General features: G+C 36.1%; 2 protein-coding genes across 3 annotated transcripts in view; one reads left to right on the top strand and one right to left on the bottom strand.

Annotated features, from left to right (window-relative positions):
• pip4p2 (phosphatidylinositol-4,5-bisphosphate 4-phosphatase 2) overlaps window positions 1-17,827 on the bottom strand; it is a 236,446-nt gene that overhangs the window by 168,076 nt on the left and 50,543 nt on the right. The gene's annotated exons all lie outside the window — the stretch shown is intronic.
• Window positions 1-17,827, top strand: part of necab1 (N-terminal EF-hand calcium binding protein 1) — a 79,165-nt gene that overhangs the window by 44,985 nt on the left and 16,353 nt on the right. The window contains exons 6-7 of one of the 2 annotated variants that reach the window (XM_087294397.1): window positions 726-866; window positions 16,549-16,666. In XM_087294397.1, coding sequence (XP_087150523.1) covers window positions 726-866; window positions 16,549-16,666 — 259 coding nt within the window. 2 annotated transcript variants of the gene reach the window in all.

The raw sequence follows: 17,827 nt of genomic DNA, 5'->3' as shown, positions 1-17,827 counted from the left end.
TTACGGTACATAACTGGACCAAGTCTGACTTCCAGATAAGGGCCAAACATGAACCATATCTGGGCCAAGTCTCATCCAAGTTCATAACTCGTAAAAGGGCCGGACCTGGGCCAGATTTGTTGGTGTGTCATGACTGCAGTGAAATGGATAAACCCATGAAGCATTGCACTTTAGGTGAGCTATGTTTTTTTTTTGTCTCGAAGCGACCTGATTGGTAGAATTTTTTTTCCTTTATTCAAAAATAATAAAAATGTATTTTAAATGTGGGTCAAACTCACATGGCCCACATATCCATTATTCGCATCTTGGCCAAATACTACATTTGATATCTGGCCCAGGTATTGTGTGCGACCTTAAAGACGGTGCCACCTCTGCTAAACTCTGGCCATGTTTGGCCCACATGCTACTGTATATGCCAGTGCCGGATGAATGCTTGCTGTGCCAGCTTTATGCCAAATCCGGGCCAGAATATATGCTACCTAGGAAATATATTTAAGTATATATATACAATAAAATATTAATAAAACCTAAAACAACCTTATTCTAAATTTAAATAATATATCACAATTTTACTGTTTTTGTTGTAATTTTATTCAAATAAATGCAGCCTTAGCAGGTCAACATTCATTCATATTCATTTTCAGTGTATAGCTAAGAGGCCAGTGTATGTTTAAATCTCACTGCGGCGCAGCAGAATGATGATGAAAACTGTGTTGATATTTCAGGACTATCAGGAGGCCACACATCTGCAGCAGTTTGTGACGCGTTTCCTTCTGAAGGAGACCACCAGTCAGCTGCACTCTCTTCAGAGCTCACTGGAGTGTGCAATGGAGACCACAGCCGAGCAGACCCGGCAGGAGAGGCAAGTCATTTACAAATACACATTTACAAATAGATGAACATGCAAAATAACTCTCTGTCTACATTACTACAACTTTTCAAGCAACAAATGAATCATACAAAATAAAAAGTGAAATGCTTAAATTTCCTTAAATAATTGCTTAAGAAATGATTTAAAAAATAACAAAGCATTTTGGGACTTAAGCTCCAGGAGTTGAAGTAGAGATAGGTAATAGTGAATGTAGACCAGGGGTCACCAATCCCAGACCTGGAGGGCCGGTGTCCCTGCAGGGTTTAGCTCCAACTTGCTTTAACATACCTGCCAGGATGTTTCAAGTATACCTAGTAAGGCCTTGATTAGCTTATTCAGGTGTGTAAAATATGTAGGACACAGGCCCTCCAGGAACAAGTTTGGTGACCCCTGATGTATACATATAATATTTAGAATTATAATACTCACACTCACTAACCTTCAGCTTAGTCCTTGATTTGTTAGGGGTCACAACCGAAAAATGAACCACCAATTACAGTGGCATATGTTTTATGCAGTGGATGCCCTTCCAGCTGCAACCCAGCACTGGGAAACACCCATACACTCTATTATTCACACACACTTATACGCCATGTCCAATTTAGTTCATTCAATTCACCTATAGCGCATGCCTTTGGACTGTGGTGGAACTGGAACACCCGGAGGTAACCCATGTGATCCCTGGGAGAACATGCAAACTCCAGACAGAAATGCCAACCTGCCAAGTCGGGACTATTCAAAATATGAATTATTTTTAATTAATATGATAGTGTTTATAATATTCATCAATGTGGCGACACGGTGGCACAGTAGGTAGTGCTATCGCCTCACAGCAAGAGGATAGCCGGTTCGAGCCCCGGCTGGGTCAGTTGGCATTTCTGTGAGGAGTTTGCATGTTCCCCCCATGTTCGCGTGGGTTTCAAGTCCAAAGACCTGTGGTACAGGTGAACTGGGGTAAGCTAAAATTGTCCGGGGTGTGTGTGTGTGGATGGATGGGAGTGTGTGAGTATTTCCCAGTGGCTGGAAGGGCATCCGCTGCATAAAACATATGCTGGGTAAGTTGGCGGTTTATTCCGCTGTGGCGACCCCAGATGAATAAAAAAGAAAATAAATGAAAGAACATATGTATAACATTTTATTTTTGGCCCACCTAGAATGAGCAATTTACTAGATTTAGGATAACTTTAAGCAAGACTAAGCAGTGACCTAGAAATGTAGAAAATTGTCTAATTTTGATCTCGTCTGTACATAAGATTACTTCACTGACCACATACTGAAAGCATTCACGCTCCCAAAGCACCAGAGGCATTTCTTCTGCACCACCGATCAAAACACAGCATTTCACTCTTGAAAATGCATGCAGATGGCACCTTGTGCACAGACGCAAATGTTTTGGGCACAGACATCTTTGGTACTGAATATCTAAAGCATCAGACGCATTAATTGTTTAATAGTCCAGATGAGCAGTAGACTGATAACTCAAGCCTTAAGTTTTAGTGCAAAAAAAGGACAGATGCCAGCTTAAACCGTCACTTAATCAACAGAATCAAGAGTTAATGTGTATTACAGCTCATTTAGTCTGACTCACTGCGTTTGTGTGCAGAGGAGGGTCTTCGTGGCCCACCATGGGGGTCAGATCTTTATAGAGAACACCATTGAGAATGCAAAGCGAGCTGTTTTATTCCAGCACCTGGATGATTGCATGTTACAGATATCTCTGTGTGTGTGTGCGTGGTTGTGTGTATGAGCATGTGAGTATGTGTGTGTGTGCAGCTGTGCCGCTTCGCTCACCTTACGATCTCAAGAAAATGAGCTGGAGCAGCTGGCATAAAGAAATGACGGATGCTGAGGTTGAGCTTTAAAAGAAGCCTTTCTTTTTTTCTTTTTCTGTGTTCTTAAAATCCACATCGGCTCTGATGTAATCAGTCGCATCCTAATTAATTGGTGAATTCAAATTACCTCATTATCGCCTCTGCAGGTGACAGAGTGTGTCTAACGCAATAACTGTGCATCAGTGAAATGCACAGCTTTTACTGAAGTTATTTGTAAAAACAGAGGCAAATAAAGACTCTGATTGAGGCCCTCAGTTATATTTGTTTTATTTTCATTGAACATTTTTAATATAACAGATTAATAAAGGCTGTTAAAAATTGTGCCTTCGTTTATTTTAGTTAATGTGTTAAGTTAACAATAGAGATCTTAAGTGTGGTCTCCTTTCAATCGCTTTATAAATGGATGGATACAAATTGGATGTCTTTGAGAAGATAACAGTAATTTTAAATACAATGTAATAATGTGTTTTTTAATATACACAAACATCGGTCAATTTAAATGTATTTTTTATAGTGTTGTATTGTATTTAATAATTTATTTTGAATGTTATTTTTGCTTAAATATTCTGTACTGTTTGCTGGATTTTGTATAATAATTAAAATATTATATTGAAAAAAAAAAACAATAGAGATCTTATTGTAACAAAAACATTTCACATTATTTTTCAATTGTCAAACTGGATATAATTGTTCATTTTAAATAGAAAGATTAAATCGATTACTGTTTAATCCGACTGTTGCAAATTTAACCATGATTTTGCAGTTTAAGAAAGCATTTATATTGTTATGTGTAAATGTAAATTTGAGCACAATATAAATGTAAAATGGAATAAGTTTACTTTATTAACATGTCTTCATAATATCTCAGTGGAAATAGCTGGGTTCCATCATAATGTAAAATTAATCTTTTCAAAGTGTGCAAAAAAAAAAATAAAAAATAGGTGTGATTACGTGAAGTTTCACAAACTAATTTTCAGAGGAGCATGTGATATAATTGATTGCGGCTGGTCTCTCATCTTTAATCAGCAGTAATCTAATCAGATTGATCCAAGCCTACAATAAATAGACCAATTTTGTCCTACTGCCATCTTTGTTTTGAAAGAATCCCCCCTTCCACCCTATCTCCTCCTTTTCCTCCTTTTACCAGAGGGAGCTCTCGAGACCTATATGCTTACAGCCCTGGGCTCAATTATCTTCGAGCTCAGTGTTCTCTCATGGGACAGCATGCCAAACCTGCAAGCAATATCTATGTGTGAACTCTTGAAGTGTATTTTCATTAAGTTGTTAAAGCAGCTGACAGTAGTATTGGTAACCTAGCAACCAACAGTACAAGGCAAGTAGGGGTGCACGGTTCCATTTTTTTTTGGTTCCGATTCTCAACTCCTAATTTTGGAGTCGGTGAAATCGACCATTTACATTCACTTAAAGTAGCGCAAGGATTAAACATGCTGTATAACCTCGCGCTTTACACAATGCTACTGCGTCAATTGGAGCTTTACATTGCGCAGTTCTCCTCTGGTCAGACAAAACCAGCAGTTTAAATGATCTGCAGTAAAACTAAAATTGCTATCAGTCTACACTTTTTTTTTTTTTACAGCATATTGTATAGTTTAGATAATTTAGAAAGTTACATTGCAATCTTGGAGATAGTAAGTTAAAACAGGCACGTGCACACATAGGGCTCAACCTGTGCAGTGCACATGCCCTTTTTAGTCTTGGATAGAAAGTGCCCTTCCAAAATGATCAAAAGTGCCCCCGCGACGCGACACACCCTCCGTCCCGCCCTTCAGTAGGCACACGACAACACTGATCTTGAGTACCCGCGCTCAATCCCCCCCTCCCCCGCTTTACAATACGCGTGCGACAACAGTTGATCAGAACGCGCGCGACAACACTACTCTTCAGTACGCACGGGACAATGACAACAACAACGGTCTCTGGACGGTCTCTGCACGGGCCTGAGTTAAAACATCAATTTTTTAATGTTGAATGGAAAGATGTGTAGTAGTTCATTAAAAAACACCTCAATTGAGCCCAAACAACGGTTAAATTTAAAAATTTTATTAATATAAATGTTTGATATTTGAATACTGTAACAAAATAATCCGGTGTAGCAGACTGTCACGCAAGGCATGCCCTAAATCTGCGGTTGTTCACTTGTTTATTTATTTTTTGACGCTCCAACCGATCATCAAACAAAATAGCTACATTTTCCATTTGATTTAATGACCAATATTTAACACCACACATGAAATATTTAATCTCAAATAAATAATACATTAACAAACCTAAAATAAATGTGATTTTCTTTAAAGTGTACTTTTAAATAGCTCATTACTTTACTTTTAAATATCACTGTTTGTTTTGTGCAATGTGTTCATTAAAATTAAAGGTGTGTTAATGAGATGGCACATGTCGGAGTTAGACCTAGTTTTTGAACACTTAACCTTGGGTATATTTTTATTTAAAAACAAATTTTGTTTGGTATAATTTTGATGTATTTTTGCACTTACTTGCAAAATAAACAGAAGCATGAATAAGAGGTAAAATTAAGTGCGTACAGGGCTAAAACAAAACCATGCGACCACATATATTGTCAGATTTTGTGAATAAAATAATATCTTGTGCGTTGATGAATAAATAAACATGTGAATAAATAAAATCTTGGCTACTTTTGTCTTTATGATTAATGTTTATTTATTTATTTATTTGTGAAATAGGCATAGGTTAAATCAATAATTTACTTGAGCATAAAGCAGCAGCCAATAGCCTTACATAACATCATAATTTCACCTGCAGTGCTAATTTAAGACGTCGGTCCGCCAATAGTATCTGATCTGCTCCAAATTCACACACATATACATATAGGCTACATTTCATTTATAACACATCAAGCTTGACATCGCAGGCAGATCCGAACTAAAATGATTTAAAACCAAAATGCAAAAGGTGTACATGCTTTATAGGAATTTGTAAGTGATAGCAAATTTCATTCCGCAGCACTATTTATAATAGCCAAGAATGCTTGTGGTTGTGAAATTCTAAAGCAAAAGTGAAAAATGTTTTAACAAGCGGGCGCCATCGGTGTTCATCGTGCTCGAAAATCAGCATTAGAATTGTTGCATGTAACGGCTTCATTAAGGAGGATTTGAAAAAAACTCTGAGAGTCGATTCCAGCACTAAGTCCATTGAGAGTCGAGGAATCGACTCTTTTGGAGTCGACTTTTCATCCTAAAGGCAATCATAATGGAAACAGCTGATTACATGTATGTAATGCTCACTGCGTCAAAGTTTACTTGCCAAATGTTTTTCAATCTCCCATTAACCCTTTACAAATCTATTAACCCTTTACAAATCTAAAAATCAAAGAAAAAAACAAGTAAAAGTTAAGTAAAAACCTTTTTTTGCAAATTAAGGGTTATTTCTTAGCTTGTTTCTCATGTGATACTTCAAAATGAGCATTAATACAGGGTAATGGAAACCCAGCTACTTTCTGAGCTGAATAATGTCTCTCTTTGGCCAGATCTCTCCATCTTTCAAGTCATTTTCAGTCAGTCACTCACTGATCTTGTCTCCGCTAATATGGCTCTAACAAGTCTACAGCCTCACTCACATCCCATGGGCTCACTCAAAATATCTCCACTTCACTGCCATGCCAAGTCCCTCTGCCCTTAATCTTGGTCGGATGACTTTTGACAGAGCACATATTTAGACATTTAAAGTTATAGTTCAAAAAATGAAAACTCAATCATCATTGGCTCAACCTCATGTCATTCAGAGCTCATATGTGTAAAGTGTAAATAAAATCTGTTCATTATATACAGTGATTTTGTCTATTTTGATGTCTTGAATTAACTTGTTTGATTCATATGCATTTCTTTTTTAAAGAAATGTCTTTAGAAAGGGCGACATGGTGGCTCAGTGGTTATCACTGGTTTGGCAAACTAAACATACTACTGTAGTGTATGTGTGTGAATGCTAAGTTGCAGCTGGAAAGGCATCTACTGTGTAAAACATAAGCTGGATAAGTTGGCGGTTCATTCCCCTGATGAATAAAGGGACTAAGCCAAAAGAAAATGAATGAATGAATGTCTTTAAAATGTTTTGAAACACCAGCATTTTTTGCTGAATAGAATTAAAATAAATGGACATAAATTTCTTATTAAGATTTAATTAAAATAAACCCTGTGACTCCAAACACAATGACTGAAAAAGCATCTTTTATCTGTAGACTTTAGTTGTTCTTAGTTTTATGGCGCTTGTTAAATGTTTTGTGGTGCAATTGATGTTTGTGTTTCTGTACTAGAAATTAATGATTGGTTGAAAAATTTCTCCATTTGTGATCCAAAGTTTGGAATGACATGAGGAAAATGATGACACAATTTGCATTCCAGAGTAAAATAAAGGGAAATTTTACAGAATTTATTTTTATTTCCTTTTAAACTGATTCTCCTTTTGCAATTCAATTGGAATGTCATTTTAATTACTTGACCTACAGACTGTCTGTGATCAATACAGCCCTGCACATTAGTTTCTTGGATATGCGCCGTTCCATTTTATGTGAACAAACCTATCTATATTTCATAAACGTCAACAAGCAAACATATCAATTATAATTTGTGAAACATATAGCCTACAAAACTATGGCTAATGATTTGACAAATTATTACTTGCCACAGCTAGTTTAAAACAATGGTTGTGAATATTTTTTATTTTATTTCTTGCACAAAGTAATTGTTTCACTTCTTAAAAATTCAGGTTGTCAGGAGCTTGTTTTGCCTGCACTTTTACATTTTTTAAATCTAAACTTTTTATGAATCATCAAATTCAGCCAAAAAAATTTGTTGATGTGCTACTGAAATAAAGAATCACCTATACGTCAAGTAAATTAAAACAGCTAAATTTCATTTTTAGGTAAACTGACCCTTTAAAGGGGTGGTCCACAGTGTACTTTTAAGGCTTGGTTGTGTTTATAAGATGCAAAGCAATGTGTGCTCGTGCTTCACTTGTATGAAAATCACGTTATTTTTTTCATATATCTTACTTTGACAATATACAGCTACTCAGCTAACATAAAAAAATGACTGTCATATTTTCTAGTTCCTCTGAAAGGCCCACCTTCAAGAGGCTCTGATTGGTCAGCTAACATAATGTGCTGCTATTCGTGAATTGGTGCCACATCACTCACCTACAAGCACGCGCTTTTGCACTGTGTAAACAGTCAGTCAGAGCAGCTGTTAGCAGCATTAGCTGCCTGAATCAGACAGAAAAATGAAGAGCACACAGCTGAACCTCAAGCCTGCTTTCTAAATTAAAATCTGACAAGTGTCTTTCACATATATTCGGAATAAGCATGTGTAATATGAAACATTCAAATATCTTTTGTGAGTTTGTTATTTGAGATGTAGAACACATGGAAAGCAGCCGCATAGAGAGACACTGAAAACATCCGCAGAGAGAGTCACTGCACGCGCTGCTGAAGATTGTGGCCGTTTACAGCTGTTTGACTGATATATATGAGTTTGTAGCTAAATTGTTAGCGGTGCCAAACAGCATTTCCCATTGTTTACATGCTTGTTAACGTCTTCACTACAACCTACTGTTAACGCTAGAAACTGTGCATGTAATTGATCAATTTTAACAAATAAAAATACTTATAGGTTGTGGCTCACAATTCACAGCTTTGTCAGTTGGAGGGGTTTTTAGCCAAATCCAGCCCTGAACTGAGATTCTGGAAGCTGTCCTTTGTCAAATGCTAGCTATATATTTTATATAATTCTCTGGAACTAAATTAAAATTAAACTGTATGCACATCTCTCTTTGTGTCTTGTCCTTTGGAAGCCTAAATACAGAAACAGAAGAAGCTCTGTGAAAATAGCATTTTAAATTTCTCTGCTATAACATTACAGCTACACCTCTGGCCACGCCCCTTCGATGTGCAGGGTGTGTGCACGTGGTAAATGCGTCTCACTAGCCCGGATGTCCCCAAACTTTGTTCACTGTTGGCTTTGCTAAGCTAACTCTGTAAAAGCCAATGCCTTTGCGTTGAACTTTGAGCACATAGGGGGACTGGCTATCTGGCAGACCGGGCAGTTTCCCGCTGGGCCGACGCACTTTTTGGGCCGGGCTGATCATCGTCTTAGTTCTGATCAGCCCATAAAAGGCTTATCGTTTTTTCTGCCTTATTAACAGACGATGCTGTGATCTGTTACTCTCTGAAAGTAAGATCCTTTTTTTTCGGACAGACAGACCGGGCCGGCCCATGTTAGACTCTGCAGCCCATTGGTTCTTTTCTTTATTGACAGTGGGCTGGCCCAATCACAAACTCCTAGTATTTTGGGCTCTGTGTGAGCGTGCATCGTCTGTGTGTTTTTGTCAAAATAGTCGAGAGTCAAAGAGTAGAAACGGATGGGAGTAAAGAGAAATTGCGGGAAACACACTGGCGTTTCATTTAGCGGTTCTGTAAAGTTTTCCGTTCATTCTAGTACCCGGCTTAAAATGCAAATCACGTGACCACACACACTCTGCCAAGAGCTGCACCCAGTAGTTCAGCGCGGGTGCTTTGAGCAAAAACCCCAGGTGAGAGTATAGTGCATGTCGGACAGTTCATCAAAGATCTACTGCTGGATCTCATCTCATCTCACTATAGTTGTTAAACGTGATATTGAATTCATCTTGTTGTCTCTATCTAACGACTCTTCGATCTTTTGAATCACTTGTTCCCAGGTAATTCTGTTTTGGCTGAGTGCAAGGATAAGCTAATATATTATTTTATGTAACCACGTACACTGATTCTGCACATTGATTGATTGCTTTATCGTATAACTTTATTGTACGTTATACTGTTATAATAACCATTATTGATTATTAAAACTGATATTCTGCAAAAGAGATGGGGTAAAGTTCGTTCCTTTCAATGAAAATGAAAGGAGGCAGTTATATTTAAGCCCTGTTTTGTTATAAATATGTAGAGTGAAAATGACGCTCGTATAAATATGTAGCTACACAAGGCCGTTTGGTGTCTGTTAATCAGAATATCATAATTAAACAAATTTTCTTATATTAGGTTTTCATTATTAAGATAATGAAACAGCAAGCAGGATGAGGTGAATGAGGTTATAAAGTACACTGTTCACTTTGAAGATTTACTTATGCATCAGCAGGCAGTTTTTGTTATTTTTATTATTTAATATAGGCTGAGTGAATAGTGTATTTAATAAGCTTAATTGGCTGTAGTGTATGAGTGTGTGCGTGCGTGTGTGTGTGTGTGTGTGTGTGTGTGGGTGTGTATGGGTGATTTCTGATACTGGGTTGTGGCTGGAAGGGCATCTGCTGCATAAAACATGCTGGAATAGTTGGCAGTTCATTCCACTGTGGCAACCCCTGATAAATAACGGACTAAGACTAAGGAAAATAAATGAATGAATAGTGTAGTTTTTTTTTAGAACAAAAATGGACAATATACAAAAAATGAATTGAGATTAATATCTGATTTTATTTATTTAATATATATAGCTTTTGTGCTTTATACAATAGGAGTTGATAAACATATTGGACATGCACAGATAGATGGCATTTTAATTGAATGTAGTGGGCCACTCAGGCCAAAAATGCCAGGGGCGATTTTTTGCCCCAGTCCAGCCCTGTTTGAGTATATTATATTCAGAGATGTTGTTTATGTTCAGCAACATTACACATCAACTAAAGTTTAAAATATGATATCAATGTGGACCAACCCTTTAAGGTTTTAAAAAAGCACTTTGTGTTCATTGTAGTTTTATTACTGGCATAAGAGAAGCATTAAAATTCATTTCCTCGCAAAAAAAGAAAGTCTTGGAATGACTAGAGAGTGAATATGAATTATGACAGTATTCCATCTTTGACTAAAATACCCATTTAAAGGCATTTCTCTAAGCACAGAGCATACCTTTGCATGTCATACACACATGCCTACACACGTGTAACCCCTTACATCATCATAAGAGGTTTCATAACATGAGTGTTTTCTATGCGCATATTGAGCCTAAAGGCTTGGAGACGGTTATCCGGCTGGTTCATTGTGTGTGTCGGTCAGGAGGGATTGATTCCCACTTTTAGATGTGCTGAAAGTGGCTGGTGGCCAGAGCAAATTGAAATAGTGTGGCCCATTCTCTATTCCGTCTGAAGCGTGGAGTCCAGCTCTCTGAGGAGCAGAGCCGCACACAGGGATGAAACAAGGGAGACGAGTATAAATCTGAACCCTATTCACAGCACCGCTTTCATCTCGCTGTGTGAAGAAGACCATTACCAGCTAGAAACACAGCACTGTTGCTAGATGATGCAGTTTTGTTTTTCACAGCGCGTCATTTTTATATTTTGGCCCATATAAGAGGCGATTTCTAGAGCATTTTTTATGTGTCAGATCTAATCACTGTGTTCCTGTGGGTGTGTGGATGAGTTTTAAAGTCCCTCTGAAATAATAATAAAAAAAAAAAAAATCAAGCTTTAGGGGAATTAACCCCCAATAAATCCCGACTGAAGTTGGTCCTTTATGGCCTGTTTCCACAGAGTGGGACAGTACAGTTCAGTACGCTTTTATGTCCGTTCCACTGTCATATGGCCCGCTTCCTCTAAATGGTACGGTACGGTTTGGTTCAGTACACTTTTATTTTAATTTCGATTTCAAAAAGTACCAAAAAGCAAACTGTACCGTACCACGTTTTGGGTACCCAACAAAAGGGTACCAAAAGGTAGCTGTTCGCTATTGGTTTAGAAAAGTCACTGGTGTGTGCACCAGCCTAGAGAATGAAAACATAGAAAGCGACATTTTTAATAATACAGCTGATATATTGCACCGTAATAATATAAACATTTAATAATGAGCAATAACAAAAACAAAAGTAGAAAAAAAAAACAAAGCAGGAAATGATTCTTTCAGCAACCTAAAACATGAACAAACTGCCATAATTAATTATTATCGTCGACTTTTGGACTATTATGAACTCGGAATGACACAAAGAATTCCTAACAGGATGCATATATATATACATACATATAATATAGGAAAACGGCCAGTTTTATTTGTCACAAATATTAAAAACTTAGTTATTGCCTTTATAATAGAAAATATGAGCTAGACATCATGTATGACAGTTGTCAAGGTGAGCTACTGTATATAGGAGACATCTTGCATGTACATATAGGGCTTATAATATGAATATTAAAAAAAGCAATACATGAGACCTACAGCCCCCCTTTAATTTTTTAATCTTTTTTTTAATCTTTTTTAAATATTTCTCAAATGAAGTTTAACAGAGCAAGGAAATTTTCACAGTATGTCTGATAATATTTTTCTTCTGGAGAAAGTCTTATTTGTTTTATTTCGGCTAGAATAGTTTTAGAGCAGTTTTCGTTTTTTTAAAAACCATTTTAAGGTCAAAATTATTAGCCCCTTTAAGCTAAACATTTTGTGATAGCCTACAGAACAAACCATCATTATACAATAACCTGCCTAATTACCCTAACCTGCCTCGTTAAACTAATTAACCTAGTTAAGCCTTTAAATGTCACTTTAAGCTGTATTGAAGTGTCTTGAAAATATCTAGTAAAATATTATTTACTGTCATCATGGCAAAGATAAAATAAATCAGTTATTAGAAATGAGTTATTAAAACTATGATGTTTAGAAATGTGTTAAAAAAATATTCTCTCTGTTAAACAGAAATTGGGGAAAAATTTTAACAGGGAGGCTTACAATTCATCTGTATATGGCCTGTATATGTACATATATGTGCCTTAATTTTGCCTATATGTGACATAAATACACACATATGTGCATATATAGGTTTCATATTTGTGCATATATCCTCATTTTGGTTGGACAGAACTACATAGAACTACAGTCGCATATGCGCAGAGATCTGTTTGACAAAACTGACATAAAAACATGCTTGGACTGAGCCCCAACCCCAGACATTCTTAAAGTCTTTAGCAACCAATAATTAACTTCTTTACTTAAAAGCGAGTCTTCCTTTACTAAAGCGGCCATATTGACCACAACATTTTTTTCCATTCAAAACTATACGAGTGGCAGGTCTTTTGTATTGCATAATGTTTGATGAAATCGGGATTCTTGTTAATGTCACACAAACTATTGCAGCATGAACACACACAGTCTGCTTTAGCCAGGAGACACAATAACAGAGTATATCATATACATGACTTGACACATATCACAAAACATATCGAATCCATCTGAATACAGCAGTGAATGGTGTATTTTAAAGCAAAGAAACAGACAGACTCAACATAACTATTATAGACTGTGGCTGTCAGGAGTCAGACAAACTTTACCTCAACAACTTTTACTGAGAGAGCTGTGATTAGAACTAAATTCAGCTGACTGTTTTTTTTAAAAAAGGCAAGGAGCTAGTGAATATTCCACACCCTCTTCAGGTTTCAATTAAAATTACGTCACAATAAATGCTCATTTTGAGGCATTTCAGGGGATGTTTAATCACCTGTGTTGCTCTGGATGATTCATTTGCTGCAAAATTTTTGGGTGCTAATGCTGTTGTGAGCCATTTTTAACCATGGAGGGCAAAGCTTCCCTCCGGACGTGCGTGTCTTTAGGGATAATGAGCAACCAACTGAGCTTTAATTCTGACACCTGCCTGCCTACATTTATTTCATTGTCCCCGAGTTAAAAATAGATGCAGCATTCCTGTTCTGCTGGAGAACAGCTGAACAATATAATTAGATTTACTGTTATATTGTTCACTCTCACTATCGAGTTAAGGCACCCTTGATGGATAATAGCATACGGTTATTATAAAAATGAGGGGAAGATTTACAATCAGGTGGTTATTATTACACAAATAAACTTTAATACTCTTGTATCAGGATAAATTGGCTTGGTAAGGATCATCATCAATACACATTGTTCTTTTGTGTAAACAATAAAGCATTTTAAGAAGAAAAAGAATAGCGTTAATAGAAATGCTTAGAAAGCATCAATAGAATTTTTGAAAATATTAGATTACTCAGTGTTTTCGTTTTTTTCTTTTTCTATTGTTTTTGTGAACAATATGTGGTCTTTGGTTTTAAAAGTGTCATATCAAGGGCTTTTCACTGCAGAGAAAGCTGAAATGCCAATGCTGATATAATTCATACATTGCATCTAAATGAATAGGATTAGCAGGAACAGTGCATTCACATGCAAATAATGTTTCAACATTTTCATGCACCATCACAACACAGTGCTTCAACATCACTTTGATTGCACAAGACCTTTCTGTCCTGCTCTTTATGCTTCTAATTAAAATCTACAAAGTAAATCATGCTTGCCAGACTCCTGCAGAAGGATGCTTTGTACAGATGGTTTATGTTTGTAGTATCTTAATGTTTGTAATAAGAGATTCAGTAACATAATTGCTTTATATGATGGACAGATTTAATTTGGGCTTTTATTCACATATGAACATCAATCAGCCTAAGAAAGAAAATGTTACTCAAAACTAAGACACCAGTTAGAGGCACAGCTATTACTGGAGTATATTTTACAATAATATTATTTGACTGATTCAAAGTGTTTCTTGACATTACTTGTAAAATTGTTAGAAGTTAAGTTTCGAGATTTAAAATTTAGGATTATATTAACAGATTTGGATCTACACTGTTTTTTTTTTTTTTTTTTTTTTTGCAGAAGCTTTTTAGCTAATCTTTAATACATTAAAATTTGTAACAATATTTATAATTTATGTTCCAGATTAATATTAAAATAATAAATACATAAATAATAAAATAGATAGATACAAAATGTTTATAAACATAAATAATAAATTATTATTAAAAATGTATTTATGTGTTATTTTAAACTTAATAGTAAATGCACTCATTTAACTAATTTTCACATATATGTATTTTTTCTTTTATTATTATCTATTAATTATTGTAAGCAGTCATAAGTAATAGGGTTATTTAACTAAAACCATAAAACTAAAAATGTGCTAAAATAAATTCTTTTAAAAAATGTAAGATCTATTAAAATGTATAAAAACATACAATTACAACAAGACCTTTACAACAACGTTACCTAAAATAATATACAAATTGAATTAAAATAAATTTTAAAATTCAAATTAGAAAATCTGAGTCCTTTATTTGAGAAAGAGGCATACCTCAGGGCTCAGTATTAGGTCCACTTGTCTTTTATATTTTTAGCAAATAGAAAAGAGAAGTTTTCTCTTTAAGTCTTCAATTTTAACTATTCTGGTAATCTCTTGAATCTAATTCAAAACATACTTTTATAATATTTTAATTGTTCTGCAAAACTGGCTTTGTCTGGCCATAAGATAAATTAATGATATGAAAAGCTTTAAATTTTTAACATATATTGGCCACTTTTTAAATTATTTAAAAAATATATATATTAAAACAAAATAATGTATGAGCCGAGCATCTGAACAAAAGCCATAGGGGAGAGCAGGGCACAAAGTAACACTCTTTGGTTTTGGCCAAATAATAAACAAAGTAATAGGGTTATGCAAAGCCTCTCCTACAAACAAGCACTGAAAGTATGATCGCCAGACCTATGGTTTCTGTGCAGTATTGTCAAAAGTGCTAGGAGTAAAAATGTTACTATCCCACCTGTGGTGAAAGTTGTAATAGACAGAAGGTTAGTTGCAACATGATTAAAAAGTCAGATTTCACAAATTTAGTTTAAATACAGTTTACTTTAAATTGTACATTTCCTTTGTACTTAATTCAATTTTTTTAATTCTACTTAGCACAGAATTTTCATTTATCCATAGGATAAACACATTTGGATTTATTTACATAGCCAGTTTTCCTCAAAACTGGCTAGCAGTCACTGTGTATTATTTACATCTTTCAAAATGGTTCTATCTTTAAGTCTAGTAGATGGTAATCACAACAATATAAGGTTTTATGTACATGCTTTCACAGATTTCTTTTTAAATGAAAAATATCGGCTATAAAAAATGCTTCTGTGTTGCAAAAACGGTTTCTCCTGTTTCTAACCCAAATTTCACCAAACTTTTTCAATAATTGGCAGGGAGACGTCTGCGGACATTGTGGTGAAAACCTCAAAAGTATGTCATGGCTAACCCTAAACAAATTCCATTAATTTTTTTTTCATTTTACCCTGTGCTACATTTTGCCCCGCGCTCCCCTAACTATTTCAAGAGTTCACACTAAGCTGATGATTGATTATAAAGCTTGTTTGACATGCTGTCTTGGGAGAGAGCCCTGAGCTCATAAGACCCTCGAACCAGGCGCTCCCTCCCGTTTGCAAGGTGAGAAACACACAGAAATGTCGACTGGCTTGGTACGGACTAGAACCATTGACGATCTTGCTGTGAGGCAACAGTGCTAACCACTGGGCCACAGTGCCACCCATCTAGGAAAAGAGGAGAAGTAGGGGTGGAAGGGGGGATTCTTCAAAATGAAGATGGCTGTCATATGGAACTTGGGGTATTTATAGTGGCTTAGGAATCGTCTGATTGGTGAATCATAAATTGAATAATGTGGGGCCGGCTGCAAGCAATCAAAAGCACATGATCCTCTCGAAATTAGTTTATAAATAAACTTCACTTAATTCTTAAAACAAGTCATTTGTTATGTGTGAATAAAGGTTACTTTTAATGTTCCCCTTTCCTCCTCTGACAAGCAGTCACTGAATCTGATGTGTGTATAACTTCCGTAGGATATTTATCTGTCATCTATTCCTGATATTGATGGTTTCGGTCATTTAGGACTCCCAGTATCCAGGGCAGACTAATCAGAAGCTAATAATGAGAAGAGCGTCTGTGTTGTGTTTTTTTTTTTTGTCTGGATTGCAGACAGGGGCCACTGAAGCCAGAGGTTCTGCCCATTCAGTGGTCCGGAAGGAGATCTAATCGAAGACTTCAAAGGAATAACAGCTTGTCTCCGAACAACCCGCTCCTCAACCTTGTCAATTCAGGTGATTATTCTCAGCCTCAGACCTCTAGAGGACCGAAAGGCCACATACACACACACACAGTGGCCAAGCAGATGACAGCAGATCTGGAGACAGATTTAGATGGGGGGGATTGTATGAAAACATTGGTATAGACTGAAGGGTAAGAATATAGCTGGTAGACATTTTTAAAAATAAATGAGTAATAAAGTAAAATTAATATTGGAATTAAAGAGTGTATTTCACACATGATAATCTATAATATTTTTATCCATTTTAGTAGATTTTGTTCATGCCTGCTATGAATTTTGGATGCATACAATCATTGGTAGCTTTATTAGGTAAAACTTGCTTGTACCATGTTGGACTTCGTTTTGCTTTAAAGGTAAAGCTTACCTAAAAGATGAAAATTTACTCACTATTTCCTCAACCTTTCAGTCGTTCCAGCTCTTTAAGAATTTATTCCTCCTGTTGCTGTTTCTTCTATAGGTCTGAAAACTTGTAACTATTGACATTAATGCAACACAAACTCATTGGGAATATGTGCCCAGAGCTACATTTTTGAGAACCGAGAAATATGTACTCAATTGGGGTATAACGGTACACTGAAGTCACACTTCAATATGTACCTTGGTTTTGGAGTCATGGTTCAATACGGATACGATACAACAGGAATATGCAACAAATCCCCAGTGCTTGCTTTTTCTGTTTATTTTGAACTGACTTGGAGGTCCATCTATAACAGCGGTTGCAGTGGAAAACAACTGTTGAATCTTGTGCATGTGTAGAGAAAAACAACTCAATGCTTTTTCAATGTAAACAATGTTTTGTGTGTTAAACTATTGCTATGGGGCAGTAATGCTGACTGCTTACCTTAGTATGGACCGCTTTTCCTGCATAACTGGTTTGCTCAGCTTGCTACGTATGGTGTCAGACTTGGGAGGCAGAGTGGACCTTGTTTTATTTGCAAATATGTGCCCAGGGCTGCATTTTTGAGAACCAAGAAATATATGCCCCAGGATATGTAATGGCTGCGTTTTGCATGTAAAACGAATTATACTAGGCAGTATCGCTGCACTGTTAACCCCGTTGTTGTCAAAACTAAAGATATGAAGTTAATATAACTTGACATTACGTAAAATACCAAGTTTTGGCATCAAAACTTAAACAGATGTGCTTAACTTA

Source organism: Danio rerio, chromosome 19 (assembly GCF_052040795.2).
Source record: "Danio rerio strain M-AB ecotype USA chromosome 19, GRCz13ab, whole genome shotgun sequence".
NCBI classification, from domain to species: Eukaryota; Metazoa; Chordata; class Actinopteri; order Cypriniformes; family Danionidae; genus Danio; species Danio rerio.
The sequence above is the reverse complement of the archived record's forward strand: the minus strand, read 5'-3'. Positions and strand labels throughout refer to the sequence as shown.